This window comes from Castor canadensis, chromosome 11 (genome assembly GCF_047511655.1).
Source record: "Castor canadensis chromosome 11, mCasCan1.hap1v2, whole genome shotgun sequence".
Taxonomy (NCBI): Eukaryota; Metazoa; Chordata; class Mammalia; order Rodentia; family Castoridae; genus Castor; species Castor canadensis.
In genome coordinates, this window is record NC_133396.1 from 134329734 (window position 1) to 134354631 (window position 24898).

The 24898-nt window shown below is 32.9% G+C and overlaps 1 protein-coding gene across 3 annotated transcripts; it reads right to left on the reverse strand.

Annotated features, from left to right (window-relative positions):
• Positions 1-420: 420 nt before the first annotated feature.
• On the reverse strand, positions 421-19330 carry LOC109674876 (complement factor H-related protein 1-like). Of its 3 annotated transcripts, none has more exons than XM_074048750.1 (8): positions 19184-19330; positions 16250-16444; positions 15422-15598; positions 10407-10601; positions 9697-9873; positions 7574-7750; positions 4395-4577; positions 421-1065 (listed from the first exon to the last, which is right to left on the reverse strand). In XM_074048750.1, exons 1-8 carry the CDS (start codon positions 19239-19241, stop codon positions 860-862), a joined length of 1368 nt encoding a protein of 455 aa, XP_073904851.1. In that variant the 5' UTR covers positions 19242-19330; the 3' UTR covers positions 421-859. The 3 variants fall into 3 exon arrangements, with proteins under 3 accessions (XP_073904851.1, XP_073904850.1, XP_073904852.1); XM_074048749.1 differs by having other exon boundaries at positions 9697-9891; XM_074048751.1 differs by lacking the exon at positions 9697-9873.
• Between the last annotated feature and the right edge of the window lie 5568 nt (positions 19331-24898).

Below are 24898 nucleotides of genomic sequence, written 5' to 3' on the forward strand. Positions count from 1 at the left end.
AAAAATATAAAAATTCAAAGTACAATTTTTATTGAACACATATCACTATCACACCATCATAACATTAAAAATGATGTTTGACCACTATATGAGATTGTCTCTCTAAAGGAATTAAACAACTCTTAACTCTATGATGTCTAATAGACAAATACAGTTTTTAAATATTTTATTGCATTTACTGCCTATAATTTTTAATAAATATTAATCCATGACACAAAGTCTATGTGTGCTGTTTTTGTGTGTTTATAACTTATCTTATATTTCTATAATTTTTATGCCAATACTATTATAGCTGTATAATCATAGACTGAATTAAAACTTTGATTCCTTTCTATGTTTCATTGCATTGCTAAATGTGCTAGATTGATGCAGTTTAGAAGTGCATACATGTCATCATTTTTACATTTACTTACTGATAGATAAGTAAGAAGTAGTAATTTATTGATAGTGTAAGGTATGACTTTATTTTTTACAGATTGGTGAAGTGATATAATTTTGAACATAGAAATTATAGCTTTTACACTTATCGTGAAATGACTACTTTGGGGAGACACAGAAACTATGCAGAAAGCTAAGACAGTAAGGAGAATGATGGGTACAGATAATCTCTGAAGTAATTATATCTAATGTCTTGCCATAGAGGTGTTATGTCGTGGGAACATGGCATTTTGGTTCATCAGGTTTGAATGCAGTGCTAAATGAAGTGTGGCAATGGTCTCTCAGATGCCAAGTTCATCATCAAATATAAACACAAATGCTCTGTTATGAAGAATGGGCAAAGATACTTAAAAAAATTGAGACATGGATGAATAATGAAAAATTTTGAACAAAGGGGCACATTTAAATTATAGTAAAACTTCTAGCCATAACTTCTTCTGCATGTGGGATACTCTAGTTTACCATCATAACACATTGTATGAAAAGGTGTAGATGTTGCTGGATGATATCCACGTTTACACTTAAATTCCACCATCGTCCCTGATGGGGTGTAAAGCTTTTGCATTACTATCCACTTGAACACTATGTTATGATTTTTCATAATTTCCTCAGATATTACACATGGACCTGAAAGATAAATGACCAAAAATATTAAGTAGTACACAAATCTATGAATACTATCAAGTATTTAATACAATGTTGGATAATGCCTTGGGGATTCTTTATCAAAACCCTTTCCAAGCAAACTCTGCAAAAATGTAATGTAGAATTAAAGATAAAAGTGCTAGTAAATGATATCAAAATATGTGCTAATGAGGGATAAAAATATTTTACTATCAAAGATTCATAAGATCAATTATGATTTTAAGGGCTTTCCATTTCAGAATCTTTCATTTCAAGAACACAAACTGAGTTACAAGAGGTATAAATTTAATGTAAAGCAAAGTGACTCTAATAAGAAAACTGTAATAACTTGAAATTAGGGAAGAAAGAAAATTTTAATTGCTTTCAAAATATACATGTGAATTGGAAACTAAGGATACTGATTGATGTATATTAATTTTGTTTATATAATTATATAATTTTAAGTATATGAAATCAACACACTGTCCACCTCAAGAAACTGGGAACAAGGCTTATGCTCCAGATATCATGTGACACTTGGGGGTGCACTGCTACAAAAGCATCAGAGAATAATGCGTAGTTCCTGCCACCACATAACCATTTCAAATCTACTGCCACCCTTCCTGTACAACAAATCTGATCATGCACTACTGTGATGTCTTGGGATAAATGTCACAGTGGAGGTGCTGTTGTTCCCACTACTGTCTGTCCCCATGAGACACCTGGTCTCACACCTGTGACCACTCAGAGGACAAATGCTTCAGACCTGTCTGCACTGTGGGGCTGCCAGGGCCTGGGACCCTTGAAAGCAGCAAAGCTAGAATCAACAGTACCTGAGGCACTTCTATCACCTGATTGGGGCCCCCCCTCCATGGTCAGATTACCCACATGGTGAGCACTCACACCCTCTGCTGTCTGGACTGCTATGAGTATCCTCAGTCTTATATTGCTCACAGAGACAGTGGCACACATATTGTCCAAAGTCTTTAGTTATAGGCACAGAAGGCATAGGGAGGTTACACTGTGGTGCCTACCTGGAAAGAACTCTAATATCACATGAAAAATTGAGACTCCAAGACACATCTTCAGGAGAAAACTTTGTACTAAGAAAGCCAGACCAATGTGGCAGAGATAATAGAGCCACCAGATGTGTGAATGTTGACACAGAAACCCAAGAATATGAAGAATTAAGGCAACATGACACCTCTCCAGTAACTCAGTTCAAAGATACTGAAGTAAATGAAATGTTGGATAGAGTATTTAAATGAATGATTTCTAAAATGTAAATGATTTTCAAAACAACACAGAAAAACAACTAAATGAGGACAGTGGAGGTTATGAATGAGAAATCCATGAAAGAGATAAAGTTTGAAAAATGAATCAAACAAGAATTTTGAAAATGAGTGGTTCAACATGTTGAATAAACATTCATTTGACAATGTCAACTATAGACTAGATCAAGTGCAGGAAAAAATATCTGAACCTGAAGCAGATATTTAAAAATATCTCAGGCAGACAGAGAGTGGGGGAGGGTGGGGGAGAGGGTGAGAGAGAGAGAGAGAGAGAGAGAGAGAGAGAGAGAGAGAGAGAAGTAAAGAGAAAATAGAAAGACAAGAGCATTAAAGTCTTTTTGAGCACCACTGAACAAAGAGATTTCTTTATTTTCAATATATACAAAGGAAAAAAGAAAAGAGTTACGGGCATAGAAAGCTTATTAAATGACAGAATAGCTAAACCAAAATTTTTACTAGAGCAATTAAGAGAGAGAAAGCATACAACAGGAAGGGGGGAAAATCAAATTGTCCCTGATTGGAGATGATATGACTCTGTGTATAGGAAACCCTATAAAAACATAACAACTGGTAAAAAAAATCAGAGAAGTAGCATAATATCACGTCAGTATAGAAAATTCAGTGCTTTTCTAGATAGCAATAGCCAATTAGCTGATAATTAATGAAAGAACTCTCATTCTCAATAGCTCCAAAATCCAATCTAGCAATAAATTCAACAAAAGGATTGAAAATGCTCTACCATGAAAATTATAATAACTTGATGAAAGTAACTGAAGAAATCAAAAATTGAAGGGATCTCCCATACCCATGGATTGGAAAAATTAGTGTTAAAAAAATGTCCATGTTACCTAAGGTAACACAGAGTTCATATCTGGAATATATGATGAATTCAAAAAGCTTAACAAAAAGACAGTTAACCAACAAAAAGTAGGAAAAATCATCCAAATAAAAAACTTTTAAAGCAGAAATACAAATAGTCAACAAATATATGAAAAATCCTTAACATCATTAGTCGTTATGGAATTGTAAATCAAAACCAAAATGAGATATCATATCGCCCACTTAGAGTGGCCATTACAAAAAAGAAAAAAACCCTAAAAATATCAAGAGCTCATGAGCTTGAAGAGAAAAAGGAACTCATACTGCATTGAAGGGTGTGTAACTTAGGACTGCCGTAATGGAGTACAGTATGGAGGTTTCTCAAAACCTAAAACTAGATCTACCACATATGTTCCTTGTGTCCTTTTTCTTGGGATATATGCAAAGAAATGAAGTCATCATACCCAAATCTGCACACACATGTCTATTACACCACTATTCACTAGGATCTGGAATCAGTCTAGATGTCCATCAGTAGATAAATTAGTAGAGAGAATGTGGTATGTTCATATAATGGTATATTGTCTAATCATTAAAAAGACATATATCTTTTATAGTGAAACGGGTGGAACTAAAGGACATTATTTTAGTGAAATAAGCCAGAAAAGTCTCATGTATTCTCTCTCATATAGGGAAAATTTAAAAACTCAATGTGAATGTAGAATAGTGAGTAGTAGAGTTTGGGAAGTGTGCATGTGGGGGCAAAGATGGATGAAGTGAGGTTGGATTTGATCCGTGCCAACTGCATGTGTATATGGAAATAGCGCTATGACCCTCCTTAATATGGACAATCAGGAGCTGGTGGAATGGCTCAAGTGGTAGTGTGCCTGCCTAGCAAGAATGAGAACCTGAGTTCAACCCCCAGTCCCACCAAAAACAAAAGAAATAATGAAAATATTGACAGGCAATGTATTTTAATCACAAATTTAAAATAATAGTATAACTCAAAAATTGTAACATTGTTAAACCATGAATATATGTAATTTTATTTGTTAGTTAAGCATTTTTAAATAACAAGAATTCCAAAATCTTTAATATTTGGTTGTCAGTCATTCAGCAAGATAGCTATTTTTTAATCTATAAATGTTCTATTATAAACAGTTGAATATGTAACCATTGCAGTGATTTTCTCAGGGTCCCTGAGTTTATTGGTGAACTTACTTAAACATTTGGGTGATTCTGACCACTCTCCATTTCTGCATGTTATTTTCTTGTTTCCCTGAAGTTGATACAAGGACTGGCATTGATATTCAACTGAAGAATGTGGTGCATATTCTTGCAATGGGAATGAAGTAATGTCACCATTGTCAACAGGTGGAGGAGGTCCACATTTTCCTGTAGAATCTGAAAACATCATTTGATTTATCGAGAGACCAAGTCAATGTACAGGCTAATATAAGCTAATACAAATACAGTGCTCTATAAAATATCAACACTTGTGTGATTTCTGGTTATAGAAAGATTGCTTGAAGAAAATTCAAACATATAAATGGGGAGTTACACTTTTAAGTTTATCCTTTCACTTCACTGAAGGCATATATAAAAATATGTTTGCTCTGTGATATCCTAATATTAAAAATGGCTGAACAAATAATTGCTGAGCAGATAGATACCTGAGACAGTGTCATGTTCTTACATATAACATATTGTAAGATTTTTATATCTCTAAACAAAGGATTATAAATTCATAGAATGTTATGGGGAATTATTGGCTTTCTAATGTGGTGAAGATGAGTAAAAAACAATTCTACTTTACTTCAGCTAAGTAAGTACAAATAAAAACATAGGACATTTTTCAAGAGACTCTAAGTCTCTGGAAAAAAAGAGAACTTGGTCTCAATAGGAACTTCAGGGCTCAAGAAATGGCAATGTAGTGTGCTACTTGAGTTCTTTTCCTAACTCTTTTGCATCCTGGATGGAGTACTGGAGAAGAACACACTCAGGAATGATATCATGATCCAATAAAGAAAGAAAATCTCAAGTGGAACCTATCTCTCTAACCATAAGACCAAGAGGCAGTAACCTAGCAAGACAAAAATTTTTGGATCAAGATATGACCCAATCTAGAAAAGACATCACAGAGCACCAATGTCCAGTCTTTATTTTCTAATATCAGAGGCAACTCACACATTGAGGATGCAAGTTCTCACCCCCCCATTTCTGTTAAACCTACATTCAATGTTGTGATAAGAGAGGCCTGGTAAATAGGAAATTTAAATACAATGTGAATCTTAAAATATAACACTGAATATGTCTACAATAAAATTAAAAATCATTCACCAATTAAGTACCAAGAGGACGTCAAAACAGAAAAGGTAATAAAAATGCACTGATCAGGCAAAGATGTTGAGGTTGCCATTAAAAAAAACAATAAGAATTTCAGATCTAATGTACAAAAGAATTAAGAAAATAACCCTCACAGGAGGGCTTAAAAGATTGTAGCACTGAAGATAGAACAACAGAAATTATGCTGAGTATTGCATAAAAACCTAAAACAAAATCCTAAATCTAGTCACTTTTTGGGGAGTCTTTAGAAGAAAATAAAAAGTTGAAGAGTATGAGAGATAGATGCTAGTTTGATGAAACAATGAAAAAGATTGGGCATAACACACAAAACTACATATTCAAGAAGCTGAGTGAACTCCAACATGATAAACCAATGAAAGTCAGGCTATGACATATCATAATGAAAATGAAGAAAAAAAGTTTTGAAATCAGCAACATAGGAACTATGTCTTATCTAATGTAGCATTAGAATCAAATGAAAGTTGGTTTGTCATCAGTGACCATAGAGACCACAGGAATTGAAAGAAAAGAACTGTTAACCTCAAATTCTATATTCAGTGACTCTATCCTTTAGAATAAAATCATAAATGAAAACATTCTCTGACAAATGAAGACTAAGAGAATCTTTCTCCAGCAGTTACCTTTGTTTAACTTATATTATTTTATCAGTGTATATTAATTACGCACAATAAGGAGTTTCATTATGACATTTCTATACATGTATACAAAGTGCTTTGTCATATTCACCTTCATTACTCTCTCTCATCTTCTCTGTTTCCAAGCTTTTCCTTTTACATCCTGAGTAGACTACCTCCCAGCAGAGTTACCTTTAGTATAACTAAAGGAATTCTTCAAATGAAAATGAAAAGATACTAATAGGTGTTTGAGACTTCACAAGGGAGAAGAAAAACAATGCAACTGATGAAAAGAATGGCATATAGCATAATAGGCTATCTTTCTCCTAATGAGTTTCCTCTGCTGTGTTTGATATGTGAAACAAAATTGTATCATTTTACAATGGTGCTCAATGTACATACAGGAAATATTAATGGCATTTAACTTACAATGTGGGAAAGGTAAATGGAGTTAAATGAAGTTTCCATACTTGAAATGAAGTATAAAATGTTGACACTAGTAGAGAGCAGTACTAATACCTAGAGCAACAACTTTAAGGAATGGGGGGGGGGACCTATCAGAAAGATACACTCAGAAATAGTAAAGATAAATCCAAATAAAATTCTTCTCAAATCATCCCCTAGAAAGAAGGAGGAAAAGAGAAACTAGACTGAGAAAGAGAGAAAACAAACACAATCAAATAAACTGATAGATGGCTTCATCATATTGATAATTACTTTAAATGTAAATGGTCTAAATATATCAATTAAAGCTTGAGAATAGCAAGATGGACTGGTTAAGAAGACCCAAGTATATGCCATAATTATCAAATTCACTTCACAAGAACAAAATAGGTACAATTGAAGAGAAAAACACCAGGTGAAAATTAATGTTAAAAATGGAAATGGATGATATAATGTCTCCACTGTTAGTTTTCCTTATTTCCTGAGCTGTCCATAGTGGAGTGCTCATGACTAAGTACCCTTACTTCTTTTTGTTCATACAGAAATCCACAAGATGACCTCAGCAGTCACATACCTTCAAATATTATATATATACTGAAGATGCCAAAAGTTATATCAGATTCTATGTTTGATCTTCTACTACATATGCCACAGCCCAAATTGGGTGTCTATTTAGTACTGTCAAATGTACATGATATATTTTTACATATATATTCCTCAGGATATAACAATGTCTTAATTATTAAAATGAAGAACTTTCCTTGGTTCCCTTTTTCCTTCAATCTGGCTGGATCTATCTTGAAGAAAATATATACTATTTCCTGGCTCAATTCACAAAGAGAATAAAACTTTTAGCCTTATCATTTTATTTGCATTCAAAAATATTGTCAACAAGAATAACTCCACTTTATTTTTATAAACATATTTTGTGATAATTATCTTCTCTAACAAAAATTGAGGAAGTTAATACTTTACCTTTGCATTGAGGTGGTTCAGTCCATGTTCCATTTAGACACATCACCTCTACTTCCCCAAATATTTCAAAAGGTTGGTTACATTCATAACGTACTTTTTCACCAGGTGGATATTTGTCCATCTGTCTTGATACTATAGTGGCATTTTTCACTTGGGGTGGATTCACACAGGAACTATCTAAATAGATAGAAAGTATTACTACCTAGAGTTCATTTTGAGTAGCCCGTGAAGGAATAAAATTCCAAATATAGTTCAAGAGTTGTTGAGTATCAGTAGATAATCTGTCATGAAGGATATGACCACTTTTAATAAACTTCAGCACAATGTAGAAGAATAAAAGATAGAGTGTTCGCATCTTTAAATCTCTCTCCCATCCTTCACGAGAACACTGATAGACTTTTTGTCACTTGGAAGCCAGTGAAGATGAAAGTCTTCATGGACATTTCTCTTTGAGTGCAGTAAATATTATAAGTTCTAAAAATGCAAGACAAATTGAGAAACTGCAAGAAGAAGTCAGAATAAAGAGACTATATGGCATCATTCTTGGTTTTCAGTCATCCTGCTTATAATTATTATACACATTCTCTACAAAAATATAGAACTTATCAAACCAAAAGCTTCTTATCAGCAAAATTTGTAGTAGCACACAATTGGCAGGCATTGAGAATACCAAAAAATTTAGAAACATACTCCATCCAAAATAAGAAGGCTGAGCATTACAAAGTTGTGGATTATCCAAAAATTATTCTAGAGATTCAACATAATTTCCACCAGAATCTAAATAATGGAACTTGATAAAGTGACCTTAAAGTATATGGAAGATTAAAGCCCTGCCTCTCCCAAAATGACACTAATTAACAAAAAAGATTAGGGTGAAAGTTCTTGATTAGATATCCATACTTACTATAAATTTGCTCTATGGTTGAGGATTATGACAACATGAGTTGAAGAATTATTTATTAAATATTGCAAAATAGAATATACAGAATAATAGTCATGGCATAAAGACCTATGGTATATGAGGAAATGCAATATTAGATAATGTATATGTGGGGCTTTCCAGACTTTTTATTAAAAATAGATTATTTTTGTGTATAAAAATCTAATCCAAAAGAATTAAAAACATGAAAAAGAGACAAAATATTATAACTTTTAGAATGAAATGTATAATGTCTCTATATTCCTGAAGAAGTTTTACTTTAAGAAGAATAAAAACATTATTCAAAACAATTGGTAATTTCATAGTATAGGAGCAGTTACTGTGTGTTAACTAATAAAAATAAAAATACAAGCCATGAAGTGGAAAACACATTTGAAATGATGCAATTGAAATATGTAATATTTAGAAATGCTGATTTCCACAATAAATACCAAAACCAACCAAAAGATGTTAAGAACATCAAACAACATTCACAGATTAAAATAATTAACTGCCAATTAATTTATGACCATAGGTGCTAAAGCTGATTCATAATAAAAGATGCATACCAACACTATGGTGCTGTAACATTTTATTTTTTAATTAATTTTATCATTTTTACATTTACAATGTATACATGTGTATACATTGTTTGTATCCCCCCCACACTTGCTTCCAGGCAGAATCTGTTCCTCCCTCTTGTTCTCTGATTTTGTTGAAGTGAAAGCATAAGAGATAATAAGAATTTATTTTGTAAACTTTTAAATGTGACTTCATTAGCAAGTATGGAGAACAGGAATGAACTGTGAACATAAATGTTTATGGGGACAGCACTAGAAAAATCCTTTTAAAGCAGAGCACGCACAATATCCCAGGAAATCCACCCCTACTTAAATGACCCAGAGAAATTCAGAGACAAACAGCACAGCTGTAAAAATGTTGTATCATTTCTTGGACAGATGAATGACATTCTTGTCTACTATTCTACTTAATTTTATAATCATTTACCATTGAGTGACTAGGCAATTTCTATATGTATGTTATCATGACTTAAATATAGTATTCATTTGTACTCTAGAGTAATGCCTACTGATAGGGGCTTTTATTTTGCTATATACTAATCAAGAAATCTGTGCATTCACTTATACACATCTACATAGTTACTGTAGGTCAGTCTATCTGCTTATCACAGCAGTGTACTTACTGACAGGGATGCATTCGGGAGGAGGGGACCAGCCACTCTCTGTACACACAATTGTGTTCTCCTTGTTTGGAAGACTATAGCCAAGATAGCACTGAATTTTCACAGATTGATCCTGTATATATGTTCTTGATAAAGATGGAGAAATTCCAAGCTTCACATATCTGAGAACACATTGTCCTAAGCAGCAAGATAATACTAAATGAAAAAAAAATTAATTTGGCCAAAACACTAATTAAAAATGTATCTTTGCAATATTGAAATGGATTGTATAACATTCAAAAATAATGTGAAGTTAAGAAAAACTAAAAGTACTGGAAAAAATTTGTTTTAAAAGGATGTTATTTATCTTTAGTTTTATAATTAAAACCTGTGTAAATGAGAAATTATTCATGTGAAGTCCCATCTTCACTTTTCACGTGATTTTAATAAAGAATTAATTATAAAGGACAAAACAGGGAGGTTTTGTTCCTAAAAATCTTCCTTTGGTCCCCATCTGCATTTTTTATGCACTGTGTCTCACTAGGCTGGCCTGAGACTCACAATCCTATTGCCTGCACATCCTGAGTGCTGCAATTACAGGTGTGCACCACCACAACTGGCCTTTGGCATTATTTTTGTCATTCCAGACTTATTTGTTATCACTTATGTGCTCTTTTCTTTCCACTCTTTGGAAGAATTGTATTTACGTAATTGTGAAGACATTTACTTACTGCGGCATGGCACTGCTGGCACCCATCCTTCCTTTGTGCAGTAAATATAGTCCCAGTGTGAGTTTGAAGGAGTCACATAATTGTAATCACAATAATAGCCATATCGTTTTCCTATAGGTGCTGGAAAGTATGGTTTATGTCTGTCTTCATAATATAGACGTCCATGTTTTATTTGTGGAAAATCACAAGATTTCACTTACAAGAAAAAAGTGTAAGTAAAAATTTTATTTTAGTGAACAGTGATATCAGAGATAAATTATTTCATCAATTAATTATCTTCCAGTATTAATAAAATCATACATGCAGTATTTAAGTTTGCATAAAAAGCAAAGTATAGAATTCAGCTGACCGAAGTATATTAGGTGGCCTTTGCTAATGAAGTTGAAATTATATCTTGGGGGTCACCAGAGAAGTGGACTATGAAAAGTTGTTAATATTCAAATAGTTGAAATTATGATAAACATTCCTTTGTTTCTAGTTTTTGCTGGAAAATTAGGTCTTTCTTTAGAAACAAATAGTATTTTAAATATCAGAATAGAATTCCTTTTTTTCCATGAAGTATTATTCTATTCAGGAAACTTTATGTAACCTGTTAACACACTTGCTTGTGCACACACACAGGCACATACATACACACACAATCAGAGCCACACATCCTATACACACACATATAGACACACACATAGGCAGATGCACACACACCTGCGTACACATGCACTCATACAGAAATATTTTACAGCATCCTTAAATTTATTTATTAATATTCCTTTTTGTTTGATAAAAGAGGTTTTTCAAAAAGTTCCTCCACACTGGTGATATATAAATGCTGGTTTCTTGCTAACACAACATGTATTTTGTTAACAAATGTTAGAGATGGATATCTCTCTGTGTACACTCTCTTGGTCTGTGGTCCCTATCCCCATCATTGACTAATAGGTACAGTCCTATTTTCATGAAGTCACCATTGCTGAAATTAAAGTGCTTATTTAGGATTTAGTTTCATTCCTTTTAATTAACATTTACATTTTTTCCACACCACTTTTTTTTTCTTTTGGCGGGACTGGGGTATGAGCTCAGGGCTTTGCACTTGCAAAGCAGGTGTTCTGCTGTTTAAGTCAAACCTCCAGTTCATTTTCTTTGGTTATTTTTGAGACGGAATCTTGAGAAATATGTGCCCAGGATGACATCAAATGTGATCGTTCAGATCTCAGCCTCCCAAGTAGCTAGAATTACCAGTTGTAGCCACCAACACCAGGCTTCCAAACAACCTCTTTTACTTTTTAAAGATTTAGAATATTTGCTATTTACCCTTGGATTTCATGAATTGCATCATGCTGTGTCAGTATATGTATCATTTAACAATAACTGTGTCTGGGGCAATATTGAGTCTTTGGATTGCAGGAAGTGACTTTTTTTTTTTTTTTTACAAATAAGCTAAAATACACATTCAATTACAGAGCAGAGAATTGGAAACTAGTGTAAAATGCAGAATCAATGTAGTTATCTGTCTCATTACAATGTTGCATAGAATATAAATGAAATGAATTACTCCAATGAGATGTCTTTCAAAATGCAGAATAAAATATAGTTACAAGTTGGCATTATTACAACAGGTTTTAGCCACTTTGTTACACTTGTGTCTTGTGTAGAAACAAGGCGGTGCTTGAACACAATATAGTATTCCACATAAGGTCTGATTACCAGAGTTTGGCAGTCCTTAGAACACTTGATTTTACTTCGTACTCGCTAACAACTCAGTTCATGGCCTCATAATGAACTATGCGGTTCCATCACAGCATTGACTCATATTGATCCTAAAATTCACTAAAATATTCACTGATTTTTATTGCTATTTTGATTCTGTCTGAACTAAGCATCTCATTTCTTTGACCCATGCCTAGAATCTGAGAGTCATCACTGCTAAATTCCATCTTATTAAATTTAACTTGGCACACAGGATTCTCTTTGATCTGTCTTAACATAGATTCTCTTTCATCATCTTTTGTGTCATTCCAGTTGTGATTTTATATGTATATCCCCTAAAACAGTAAACTATTTGATTACACAAATAAATGATGAAGCAAGATTGAGAAGAAAGTCCTATGTCTGATAACCAGATAAGGTTATTTAATGAAACTACAAACAAATAAAACATGTAATTGGTCAATTTTTATCATGTTCCTGAAAACTTCAGAAAGTCCATGGTGAAATTACCTTGTTGAAATCCAGATATAGTGCAGCCACAGTTGATCTAGATAAGTACAACTAAAATGTTAGACATATTATTTTTAAGAAACTGTAAGACTCTGATCAATAGAAAATTCAGTCTGGCTAAGAACTTCAGTGTTCAAGAAATGGGACTTTATTGTGCTATTTGAGTTCTGTATTGAATTTCTCTGTATCTTGGATTGATTACTGGAGAAGAACACACTGAGGAATGATATCAGGATTCAGTAAAGAAAGAAAATCCCAACAGAAATCTACCCCTTTAATCAGAGGTCCAGGATAAAGAAACCTAGCAAAAGGAAAATCTTTTTGTACTAAGATATGACGTAATCTAGAAATGACATCAAGGAGTATCAATTTCTAGTCTCTATACTCTCTGATACCAGAGGCAATCCACACATTGAGGAGGCAAGACTTTTCTGTAATATTCTGTCTCATAGCCAGAGGCAAGTGGGAAACCTAGACTTAACCAGCATCATGGTAATGGAGACCTGCTACATAGGAATTTTAGATAAAATGTGCATCTCAAAATATAGCACCAGATGTGTCTACAATAAAATTAGATCATTCATCAAATTAAGAATCAGAAAAATTTCAAAATAGAAAAGATAATAAAAATGTGCATTGATATGACAAATATGTCGATTGAAAATCATTTAAAAATAAGAATTCTAGAACTGAGAATACAATAGAAATTAAAATAAATAATCCTTAGTGCTGGACATAAAAGATTGGAGATGAGATAGGGAGGATTGTGGTTCCAGGCCAGTCTGTGAAAATAGGTCATAAGACCCTTTCTCCAAAATAACTAGAGGTATGACTAAGTAGGTTTGACTCAAGTAGTAGAGCACCTACTTTGCAAGCACAAAGCTCTTAGTTCAAACCCACCCTACAAATTTGTGTAAAGAAAAGTTGGGTTTTTCTTTGAAAAGATAAAGAATTTGACATTGTAGCTAGATTAACAAGGAAAAATGAGAGAAGACCCAAATAAAATCAGAGATGAAAAGGACACATTAAAACTGATACCACAGAAGTGTATTACAACCATGAACTGATAAACTGGAAAATGTACAAGAAAAGAATAAATTTCTGGACACATATGACCTACCGGAAATGAATGGAAAGGACATAAAGAAATGTTAATAGACAAACATCAAATAGTGAGACTGAATCAGTAATGAAAGTATCTGCCAAAGATAATACAAGGACCAGATGACTTCATTTCTTAATTCTACTAAATATCTAATGCAGAACTAAAACCAGTTCTTTCCAAAGTATTTCAAAGGTTGAAAGTGAAGGGAGCCTTCCAGATAGATGCATTCATTGAGACCAGCATTATTCTGTTACCAAAAAGATACAGCAGAAAAGAAATCTTTAGGCCAATATCCCCAATGAACATGGTTGCAAAAATTATCAACAAATACTCACAAATAAAGTCTAATATCACATTAAAAAGATCATTTCCATGATGCGAGAATGTCAGCATATGAACATCCATAAACATAATGCATCACATGGACAGAATGAAGGAGAACATCATATGACCAATTCAGTAGATGCACAAAAACATGTGACAAAACTCAACATCTCTTCATCATAAAAACTCAGAACACACATGAAAGGATCACACCTCAACATAATAAATTTATTTGTGACAAGCTCACAGCCAGCATTATGCTAAAAGGAGAAAGCATTTCTTCTAAAATTTGAAATAAGACAAAGATATCCACTCTCATTGCTTTTATTCAATATAATTAAATATTATAATATTTATATAATATTATTCAATATAATTAAAGGTATACAAATAAGAAGGAGGAAGTTAAATTATCTCTGCTCGAAGATGATGCAATTCTACATTAAGAAAAACTAAAGACTCTACCTAAAGAGTATTAGAACCAATAAATGAATTCAGTAAAGTAACAAGATACAAAATCTACACACAAAAATTAGTACCATTTTACAAACCAACACTGAACTTGCTGAGAAAGCAATGATGAAAACGTTCCCATTCAAAATAGGTATAAAAATATCTACAGTTAATCTAAGGTAGTAAAAGAGCTCTATGATGAAATTACAAAAAGCTGATAAAAGAAATCGAAGAAGACAGACACACACAAACTGAACGTATCTTTCACGTTCAACGAGTGGAAGAATTTCTATTGTGCTGTGTTCGTACTACACAAACTGATTCTCAGCCTTAGCTACAGTCCTATGTAACACCAATAGCATTCTTCAAACACCAGATAAACAATTTTAAAATTTATGTGGAATCACAACAAACAGCCAAAGAAGTCTTGAACTAAAGGTACAAAGCCAAAAAATGTCAGAATACTTTACTCCACTACCTACTACCAAGTCATAATAACCAAGCAGAATAGTCAGGCATAAAATGTGATATGAGATCAATGAGACAGACTACATATCCCCATAATAAACCCACAAACCCACAGATAATTGAAAATATTAAAAACTGTCAACATTTTTAAAAAGCATTAGACTTTTTCACTCCAATATTTTAGTTTTGTGATTATTTATTGCCAACTAATTTGATAATGTAGACAATAAATGGGTGTGACTTAAACATAAGGAGACAGGCCTCAAAATACAATCTCATATTTTCTCATAGAAAACTATGCTATTTGCACATCCACTTAGACACCATTGGAACTAAAAATCAAATGTCTAATGACAGGAGCAAGTGGCAAATCCTGTATTTAACTCTGATAATAGAATTCTCTTTAAAAATCTAGATGACAGCAGGATGCAGAGGATAGTACTGTACTCACAGGTGGAAATGCACACGGGGGGAGTAGACCATCCCCTTTCTGTACATGAGATGGTTTTCTCATTGTTTTGAAGGCTGTAGCCACGATTGCAAAGAATTTGTACAGTTTCCCCTTCCAGGTGTGTATGTCCTGAGCATACAGAATGACCATTTTCTACAAAAGGAAAGAAACACAGCCCTAAAAGAAAAATATGATTAGTGTGCCATATCAACATAGTATAAAAAAGTAAAATTGCATTTTAAAATATTTTAAAAACTATAAATTTTTCAAAACTGAGCTCAAATATAAAAATATTTTGAATGAATTTAGGTCATGAAACTGTATGTGATTTATTCTTATATTAGAACAGAGATTAGTATTTCATGCTGCTCTTGTATGGCATTTTTTATATAATACTTTATTAATTCTTTTAAATACAAAACTGTCTTAAATACCAATTTCTCATGGATGTTTCTTACAGGAGGAGATAACTGTCACTATTTCATTGGCTAAACTTTTCTGTCTTCCACTGTTTTTCTCTTTTGCTACATCTGTCATCACCTGGATTTGCTCCATACTTTCACTGAAGTGTTAATATTGATAAAGATTTTAAGGATGAAAGAAGTGATTTATGGATAATATAAAAGTAAAAACATTTTTCATTTAATAGTTGAGAGAATGGTTATTTCAGAACAATGCATATATAAACTGGCTTTCTTTCAAAGGAAAAATGTAGTGACTACAAAATCAATATTTGAAAAGAACTGTTAGTCATTAAATATACTCATCATTACTTGGGGTTCTTCTCTTTTCACTGAATCTCCTGTAATAATTGGGATGTGTACTCACTGAGACACTTTGGTGTTGGTGACCATCCTTCTTCTGTGCATGTTATTTGGGTCCAAAATGATTTTGAAGGAGATATAAAATTATATTCACAGGAGTAGTAGAAAAATTTCCCAGTAGAAACTGGGAAAGATGGCTTATGTTTCTTTTCATCATACAGAATTCCATGGTTTATTTGTGGAAAATCACAAAGTGCCACTGGGAAAAGTAAAACAAATCCGAAGAAGTAAATGGTAGTCTGCATTAGTGAATCATTAAATCATTTAATTACCTCATTTATGATCTTTTTCCTCTTATTTATCTTAACCACATGTAACTCAAATGCCTTCTTGTGTGCCTTCACCTACCTAACACACATTTATGAAAATGTCCAAATGCAGGCTGTTTTTTACACAATTAGTATACGCTAAAAAGAGTACATGTGTATTTGAGGACAAAATTTTCAATACATTAAATTAAAATTTTGAAGTAATATGAAATATGACCTGTTTTGTAGACAGTCCCTTCAAGAAGAAACCTCATACAATAATTTAAGAAGAGTCAAGATGGAAGAGGCATATGTCCTATGTGGTGGTGGGAGGATGGGGTAGTACATAGCTGCCAATCCAATTCCTTTGTTTTTTCAACTGACAACCATAGATATACTTACCAGATTTTTTCTGCTGTATTTTGCAGTACATTAGAGATGTGGGGTGGGTAATATTGTTTATTAATGTCATCCTTTTGATTTTTTGTGATTATACAGTCAATGAAATTTCATCTAAAATACTTTGGAATACAAAGAATCACTAAGAACAATCCATCAAGATAAAGCTGCAGCTGAATTCTGATGAACTTTTATAGTGAAACTAGTGTATATGCTACAGGTTTGGAGTACTGTACTTTGAACAACAGCTTTTTATTAAGGCTCAAGATATTGTCTTTATATGTAACTACTGCATAAGACAGGGTTTTATTTCTCTTTTTCTTTGGAAAACATCATGTACAAATTCAGCTCACAAATCTGGGAAATCATTCTTTTTCACTTATCTAATGGTAATGATCAATGTTGCACAATATTTGAAACTATTAATTCCTATGCTATTCAGCCTTCTGAAACCTGAAGTTGTTTAATTGTTTAAATTTGACATTAGATAGTATTAAAGAGCTTTTCAGGTCTAGACTTCCATGTGTATTGTTACCTATTACAGCTGTTGTTTAGAGACCCTCTATCCTGTCTCTCAAATTACAGCACCGGATTTTTATGCATTATACATACAGATTCATCTGAATCCAGAATAATGTGACTTCTATCCTCCAATTTTATTCTACCCATTGTTCTAAATGCATTCCACAGCATACATCAAATACTCTTGTGTGCATCACCAGTGGTGGTAGCTACGAATGTTAACCTCTTGACAAGTCTCTAAGCATCCACTCCAAAGTGTAGATATATTATGATATATTTCTATCACTCTACATTCTGAGAGCACCTTAGGAATACATTTCTTATGGGATGCGCGCACACACACACACACACAGCCAGTCCTAATGTTTTTAGGACATTATAATTTGTAGTGAGGCATGCTTGGGGTTTTCATTTTTTTTCCAGCCTCCTTGCTTCAGGATGAAAGATAATAACTATTCTTCTATTAAAACCATGTAGAGTTTTCTATGTATACAAAAATATTACTTTACTATGTTGCTTCCACTATCTTCCACTATCTTGCAGAGTGTCAACAGGCACCCAACAGATGTCAGTACAGATTTACAGGACATTTAACACTTGGGCAAATTTTGGAGACAGTTTCACTAGAGCTTCTCCACAAAACTGAATGTTGGACTAGTTTTATCTTGGACAAACATATTATATTCTTGCTTTCATTTCTTTTGCTTTTTCCTCATTTTGAAATCCCCTTTTAATACCATCTCTAACACTTGTTTGAGTTTTTCAATACATAGCAGAAGCATTGATTTAAATACCTCAAATCCAGCTCTGCCAGTGAGGGTCTTGTCCTCCCTGCAGGCTAATCAGAGTCCTAAGTGTTTCTAATTGAAGCCAAGCAGTGTCTGTCATTGGAGGGAAAATGGTTCTCTCACTAGATGACTGATCTCCTGGGATTACAAGTCAACCTTAAAGGAGCAACAAAATAAAATGATTTTGAAGTCCCTAGCAATAATGGTTTACAATTTGTGTAAGAGTGGATCTTAAATAAAAGAATTTTAATTTTTTCTGTTTTTTTCTCATGTCAGAACCGAAGAGAAACTGGACAAATAAAACTTCAATGATGTCCACAGTTAACAAAGCAACAAAACAACAAAATAAATCCTTCCTGAAAATCAGTGATTGAAATTCCATTTATACAGTTTAGTCAGTCTCCTATACCTTGGTAAAAGTTCTGTTTGCAATTCTTTCAAATGGTGATACTATAAAATAAAATAAGTGTTTAAAACACTTTAAGGCTGTTTCTGATGTTAGTAAAGAGGCAACATGATTTTTTTCACTTTCCCCATTTGTTGCTGAAAAAGTGATTTATTGGCATTTCACTGGTTTATATGCAAAAATAAAAATACACTCTAAATTTATAACTGTTTTATTAAAAGATAATGTGATATGTTGAGTCATAATTATATTGAAATGGGAAATTCCTCATTTTAATATGTTTAATATTTTGAATTAACCAATGTGTGAATGTTATGAAGATATCCACACATTTTAGAGGATGTTTTCTAATCAGTGCCAAGCAGAAATTATATACAGCTCTACTAGTAACACTTTGGAATTTAGAAAAAGAAGAAAACATAATATCTTTTTAATTATTTGCATTAATATAGATAAATATTATGATTTGTAATCCAAATTGTTATCATCTTTTTTTGGTTTAAAAATATGCTTACATACAACTAATGAGCACATTTGAGTAAGAAAGTAAATACTCAAATCTGATTTCAACTTACCTTCTCCTCCAACAGTGGAAACCCATAACATTAGAATGACATTGATGGAGAGGAACATGCTGGTTGATTCTGACCTTGTATATCTAGAAGTGCTTCAGAACTTTGTTTCTTGGAACCCTGCTGTCATTAACATTGAGTGTGTTTGAATTTCTGTGCATTGCTGGGAAGTTAGTTTAGTGAAGTTCTTTTGGTAAATATCAAAGTTCAAAGAAGCAAGGATGTAATAGCTAGACAGTGTTTAATCAGTGTTTTCACATTAATACTCTGAATTCATCATTTGATGATTATTTGAGAAAAATAATAGCTTCCTTATGACAGTAACTAAGATTCTGAGGATGGAATATTCAGAAATAGACTTTGAGGAGAAATTTTAAAAAGTAAAAACAAACAAATCCTTTTTGCTTTCTTCCTATGTAAGAGGGCAGCTGTTTCAAAAAGCAAACAAGTGTTGGCCATCAACTTTCATACGATTACAACAGCACCACTTATAGTTGTAAATTTCTTTTAGAAACTGGCACTAATAATTACATTCCTTCTTAATAGTTTTCATATTTTGTATATATATTTAAAAGCTAATCAAGAAGAGTTTTGTCAAGTAATGCTTCCTAAAATGTTTGAATAAAAACAAATTATATTTCAAAATCATTTGTTAAGGTGGTAATTCCAGAAAGTCTATTTCTGGAAATTGATCTCTTTCCACTAAAAAGGCATGATAACACTAGATAAAATTACAAAAAACCTAACCATTTATGTAGTATCTGGAAAGTCATCAAAGATCCTCCTGATGAGAAGTGTTTATTAAAAAGTCTCCCATATATCTCACACAAAAAGTGTGGCCATTTTCATGTACTCCTATTTCATAGCCGAATTTCGTGGTTCAGGATTTGTTCCTGGGGTGGGGGTGTGTGCAGTCATGTGCACATACAGCTCTGCTCCCTGAAGGAAGAAGGACTTTACAGCTTAGAAATTCTATATCCAAGACATGTGGTGTGCAAAGAGGTTGCAGAGATTTAGTGTAAGAAAACTAACAGTGAAGTTTAAGGAAAGAGAGCCACAAATGGTCCCACTGAGATTACCTTTGACACAGATTGAAAAACCAATGGACATACACGTGGCTGTGCCCAATCAGAGAAGCCAGAAATGACGCGGGAACTGTTAGTTCATTAAATGTGAAACAGATCCATAATTTCTTGAATTTTGAAGGCATTTTCCAAACTCCCAAAGGGTCAAGCAGCAAAACACAACACACTTACTGGCTTCAGGTGTTTAAAAAAATTTCTTTTCAATTGTTGTGCTGAGTGTGCATTGTGGCATATACAAAAGTTCTTGCATTATATCAAATATATCATACTTGAATTCACCCCTCCACCATTCTTCTTTATCCCTTCTCCCCTGTTCCTGGAATAGTTTCAACAGGTATCATTTTGGCATTTGCACACATGTGTGAACAGTATTTGTACTATATTCACCCTCCTTCACATGTTCGCCACCTCTGTCCTCATCCCACTGTTACCAACCCCCCCTTGCAGGACCTGTTCTATTCTCCTCTTCTCTAATTTTGTATAAGAAAAAAACCCACATTTTTGCTTGTTTAAAATAGCTACACATGGAGCTTCCTTGAGGCACTTCCATGCATATATATACACACACATCTCTTTTACTTCTTTCTACTTTAGTCCCTTTCTTATGGTGGTTTCAACTGGTTTAAAAATTCTATATTCAGGCCTAAGGTGTTTAATCACAACCTCTAACCAACTATTGGTTGAATACTAAGCTATGCTGATAGTAGGGTGACTTCTAGGTGGTAAGACTGTAATGTAAAAATAAAAAGTGAAAACTCAGAAATGGCATCAGAATCAAGACAATTTGACAGAAATGAACTCCACTGAACTAGTCTAGGCAAGTCAATACATAAATAAAAGTTTGGAGGATTCATAATTCAGGACTTTTATAATATAGCACCTAAAATTTGCAGCATCTTATATGCAACAGCAAACCATACTTCTTTATTCTTATTTTTTATGTTTTTCATCTCTATGTGTTTATTGTATAGGGCAATGGGTTTTATTGTGATATTTTCTTGCATCCATATAACATACTTTGATCAGATTCACCACTCCATTTCCTTCTCATCACTCCTCCCAGATCTCCCTCTCCTGCCTTAGTAGTTCCTCTTCTCCTTTCATGTCATTTTTTTCTACATTCCAAACATGAGAGGAAGCATGTGATGCTTTTCTCTCTGAGTCTGGATTTCACTTCACATGATGGTTTCCAGTTCCATCCACTTTTCTATTAATGACAAGATTTCGTCCTTCTTTAAGGTTGAATCATACTATGTTTTATATATATATATATATATATGTATTTATGTGTGCATGTATATATATGGAGAGAGACATATAGATACATACCTAAATATAGATGCGTATATACAGATACATATATGTGTTTACATATAGATAGATATGCATCTATAGTTATACACATATATAGATACGTGTATGTATAGATACATAGATAGATGTAACTATCATTCTGTCATCTATCTATCTACATACACATAAACTGTGCACCTCTTGTTGGGCACACAGGCTGATTCCATAACTTGGCTATTGTGAATAGTGTCAATTGTAACATGGATATACATGAATCTTTATTGTATGCTGACTTTGATGATTGGGCACATACTCAAGAGTGGTATAGCTGGATCATATAGTAGCTTTATTTTTAGTTTAGAGAAACTGATTTCCACAATAGCTGCTCTAATTTACATGTTCACCACCAGTGTGTAAGTGTTACTTTTTTTCCATTTTCCCTGATTCCTCCACAACATTTATTTTTGTTTGTTTTTTATGATCATCATTCTGACTGTGGGGAGATGGAGTGTTAATAAAACTTTCTCTTTAATTTCCCTAATGGATGATGTTGACTTTTTTTCATGTACTTTCTGGTCATTTATACTTCTTTTGAGAGCTGTCTATTCAGTTCATTTTGTAGGTTGATTTTTTTTTCTTACTATGCTGAACTTGCTTACCAAATCAAAGAGTCCTAAGTTCATTAGTCTTTTAAGGGTAGGATCATATCAAATGCAAATTAGAGCAATCCCTTTTATTTCTTTCTCTTGATTAATGGCTCTAAGTGAACACCCTTCTCACATTCTCAATTTCAGAGGAAATAGTTTCAGATTTCCAACATGTTGAAATGATTTCATCATACCATTGGGTATTAGTTGGTCATTTATAGTCTTTACCATGTTGAGATATGATCAATGTATTCCTCCTGTCATTTATTACTTTATCATAACAATGTTGATTTTTTCAAAGGTTTTTCTGTATTTGAGATGATTGTGTGATTTTTGTTCTTGATTATATTTAAGTGCTGTATACATTCATCTCTTTGTATATGTTGAACTAAGCTTGTATCCATGGAATGAAGCCAACTTGTACAATTGTATAATCTCTTAAATGTGTTGTTCAATTCAGTTTGCAATTATTTTATTGAGGATTTTTGCATGTATGTTCATTGAGGAATTTGGTCTATGGTTTTCTTTGTGTGTGTATATTTGTGTTCCTATCTGTTATGGGTATCTGCTACTGACTTCGTAAAATGAATTTGGGAAGATTCCTTCTTTTTCTGTTTCATAGAATAGTTGAAGACTATTGGTATTATCTTTAATGATCTAACAAAATTCAGCAGCAAATTATCTGGTCCTGGTCTCTTAGTTGTTGTTGTAATGATCATTACTGTTTTAATCTTTTTGCTTATTATTGGTCTACTTAAGTTGTTAGTATCCTCTTGTTCAATTTTGGTAGGTCTATGTCTAGAAATTTATCTATACCATCTAGATTTTTGGAATTTATTAGAATGTTAGTCTTTAAATTATTCCCTGAAGTTTCTGTGGATTTCAGCAGTATCTGGTAGAATATCCCTGTGTTCATTTCTAATTTCATTAATTTGGATCTTCTCTCTGTTTCTTTTGATTAGTTTAGCTTATGGTTTGTCAATGTTATTTATCTTTTCAAAGATCTTTGTTTCATTATTCCTTTATATTATTTATTTCATTAATTTCAACTCTGGCCTTTATTATTTCTTTCTTTCTACTAATTTTGGGGTTAGCTTATTCTTATTTTTCTGTGATTTAGGGGTGCATCACCAGGTTATTTACTAAGCAATTTAAGAGGACTAACCCAGCATAACAGAGGATGCTTAATTCAAAGCAAGAAGGAAAGAAAATTATACACAATCACAAGACCTCAAGAAAGAATAAAGCTTGGTAGAAAAACAAATGGGAACTAAGAACCAACATTTTTCACTAAACTAAGAAAACTTCTAAGATTAATAGGGAGCAAAACAGAATGCAGTATATTTAAAACAATTAGAAAATAAAACAGGAATGTGTACATAACTTTCATTTGTCATCCTAAGTGTAAATCATTTAGAAACATAATTAAAAGATATAGATAGACTGGTTGGATTAAAATACAAGATCCAACTGTTTTTTTGTCTGTAAGAAACTCACTTCAGTGGAAAAAAACAGATAAAAATGAAAAGTGAAAGGATGGAAAAAGATATACCATAGAAATGAAACCAAAAATCAAGAAGAAGTAGGTATACTCATAGCTGATAAAATATATTCAAGCTAAAATTAGTAAGAAGAGATAAAGAAGGTCACTCCATAGAAATTCCCGGAACAATCCAGCAGTAAGATGTAATAACTACAAGTTCATTTGTACCAAGATGGTTGCATCCATTATCATTACTACTATACATAAACAAACAGATAGGTCCACATACAATGCTAGTGTGTTTCTTCAATACCCCACTCTCATAAATAGATGAATCATTCATACAAAAATGAATAAGAAAACTTCAGCATTAAAATGAATCTAAGATCAAATGGATGGAACAGAATACAGAAGATTCCTTATAACAATGATGGAATGCATTCTTCTCAGAAGCTCATAGAATGTTCTCCAAAATAGACCCCACTGTAAGCCATATAGCAAGTCTTAACAAATACAAAAATAAAATTTAAACAACATCTTGTATCTCATTTATGCTTATCTTGGAAGGTCTTTATTTCTTCTTTGGTTTTAAATGTGACTGTTGCTGAATGTAGTGTTTAAGGTTTCTGCTGAGAAGTCTGTTATTTTGCTGTTGGTTTTGCCTTTGTACATAGTTAACACTTCTTTCAGTTCTCAATGTTTCACATTTTTCAGTACTCTTGGCATTTAACTATGATTCAATGTTAAAATGTAATTAGAAGTTCTTCTCTGGTTATGTTTATTTGGGGTTGAAATGTATCCTGTACCAGAACATCTATATCTTTTGATTCTCTTTTTTATACTAAAGATTTATAAGTTTGGTCTCTTGTATCCCAGAAGTCTTGGATTTTATGGTAATCATGTCTTTTTTGTGTGTACTATTACCTTTTTTTTTTTGCTTTTTGGTTCATTTTATTGTTTTTCCTGAGTCTGGTTCTCATATATCTAGGGTCTGTTTGGACTCCAGTGAAGGACCTTAGACTTGTCCCTATTATTATTATATTCTATCCCATTAGATACTATTCATTTTGAAAACCTGTGTGATTTGTTTTCCTTTATTGTTGTACTTGGTAGGGGTACCTTGTGGCATTTACAAAGGTTCTTACAATGTATCACATATATTATACTTGGATTTGTCCTCCCTGTCTCTCTTTTATCTCCTCCTCCCCCA

Coding starts and splice junctions, on each gene's coding strand:
- LOC109674876 (XM_074048749.1), bottom strand. CDS start 19,241: ATGTTCCTCTCCATCAATGTCATTCTAATGTTATGGGTTTCCACTGTT. Junction 10,602..15,421: donor CCCCGTGTGCATTTCCACCT/GTGAGTACAGTA, acceptor TTTTCTTGTAAG/TGAAATCTTGTGATTTTCCA. Junction 9,892..10,406: donor GCCAGCAGTGCCATGCCGCA/GTAAGTAAATGT, acceptor TTTTTCATTTAG/TATTATCTTGCTGCTTAGGA.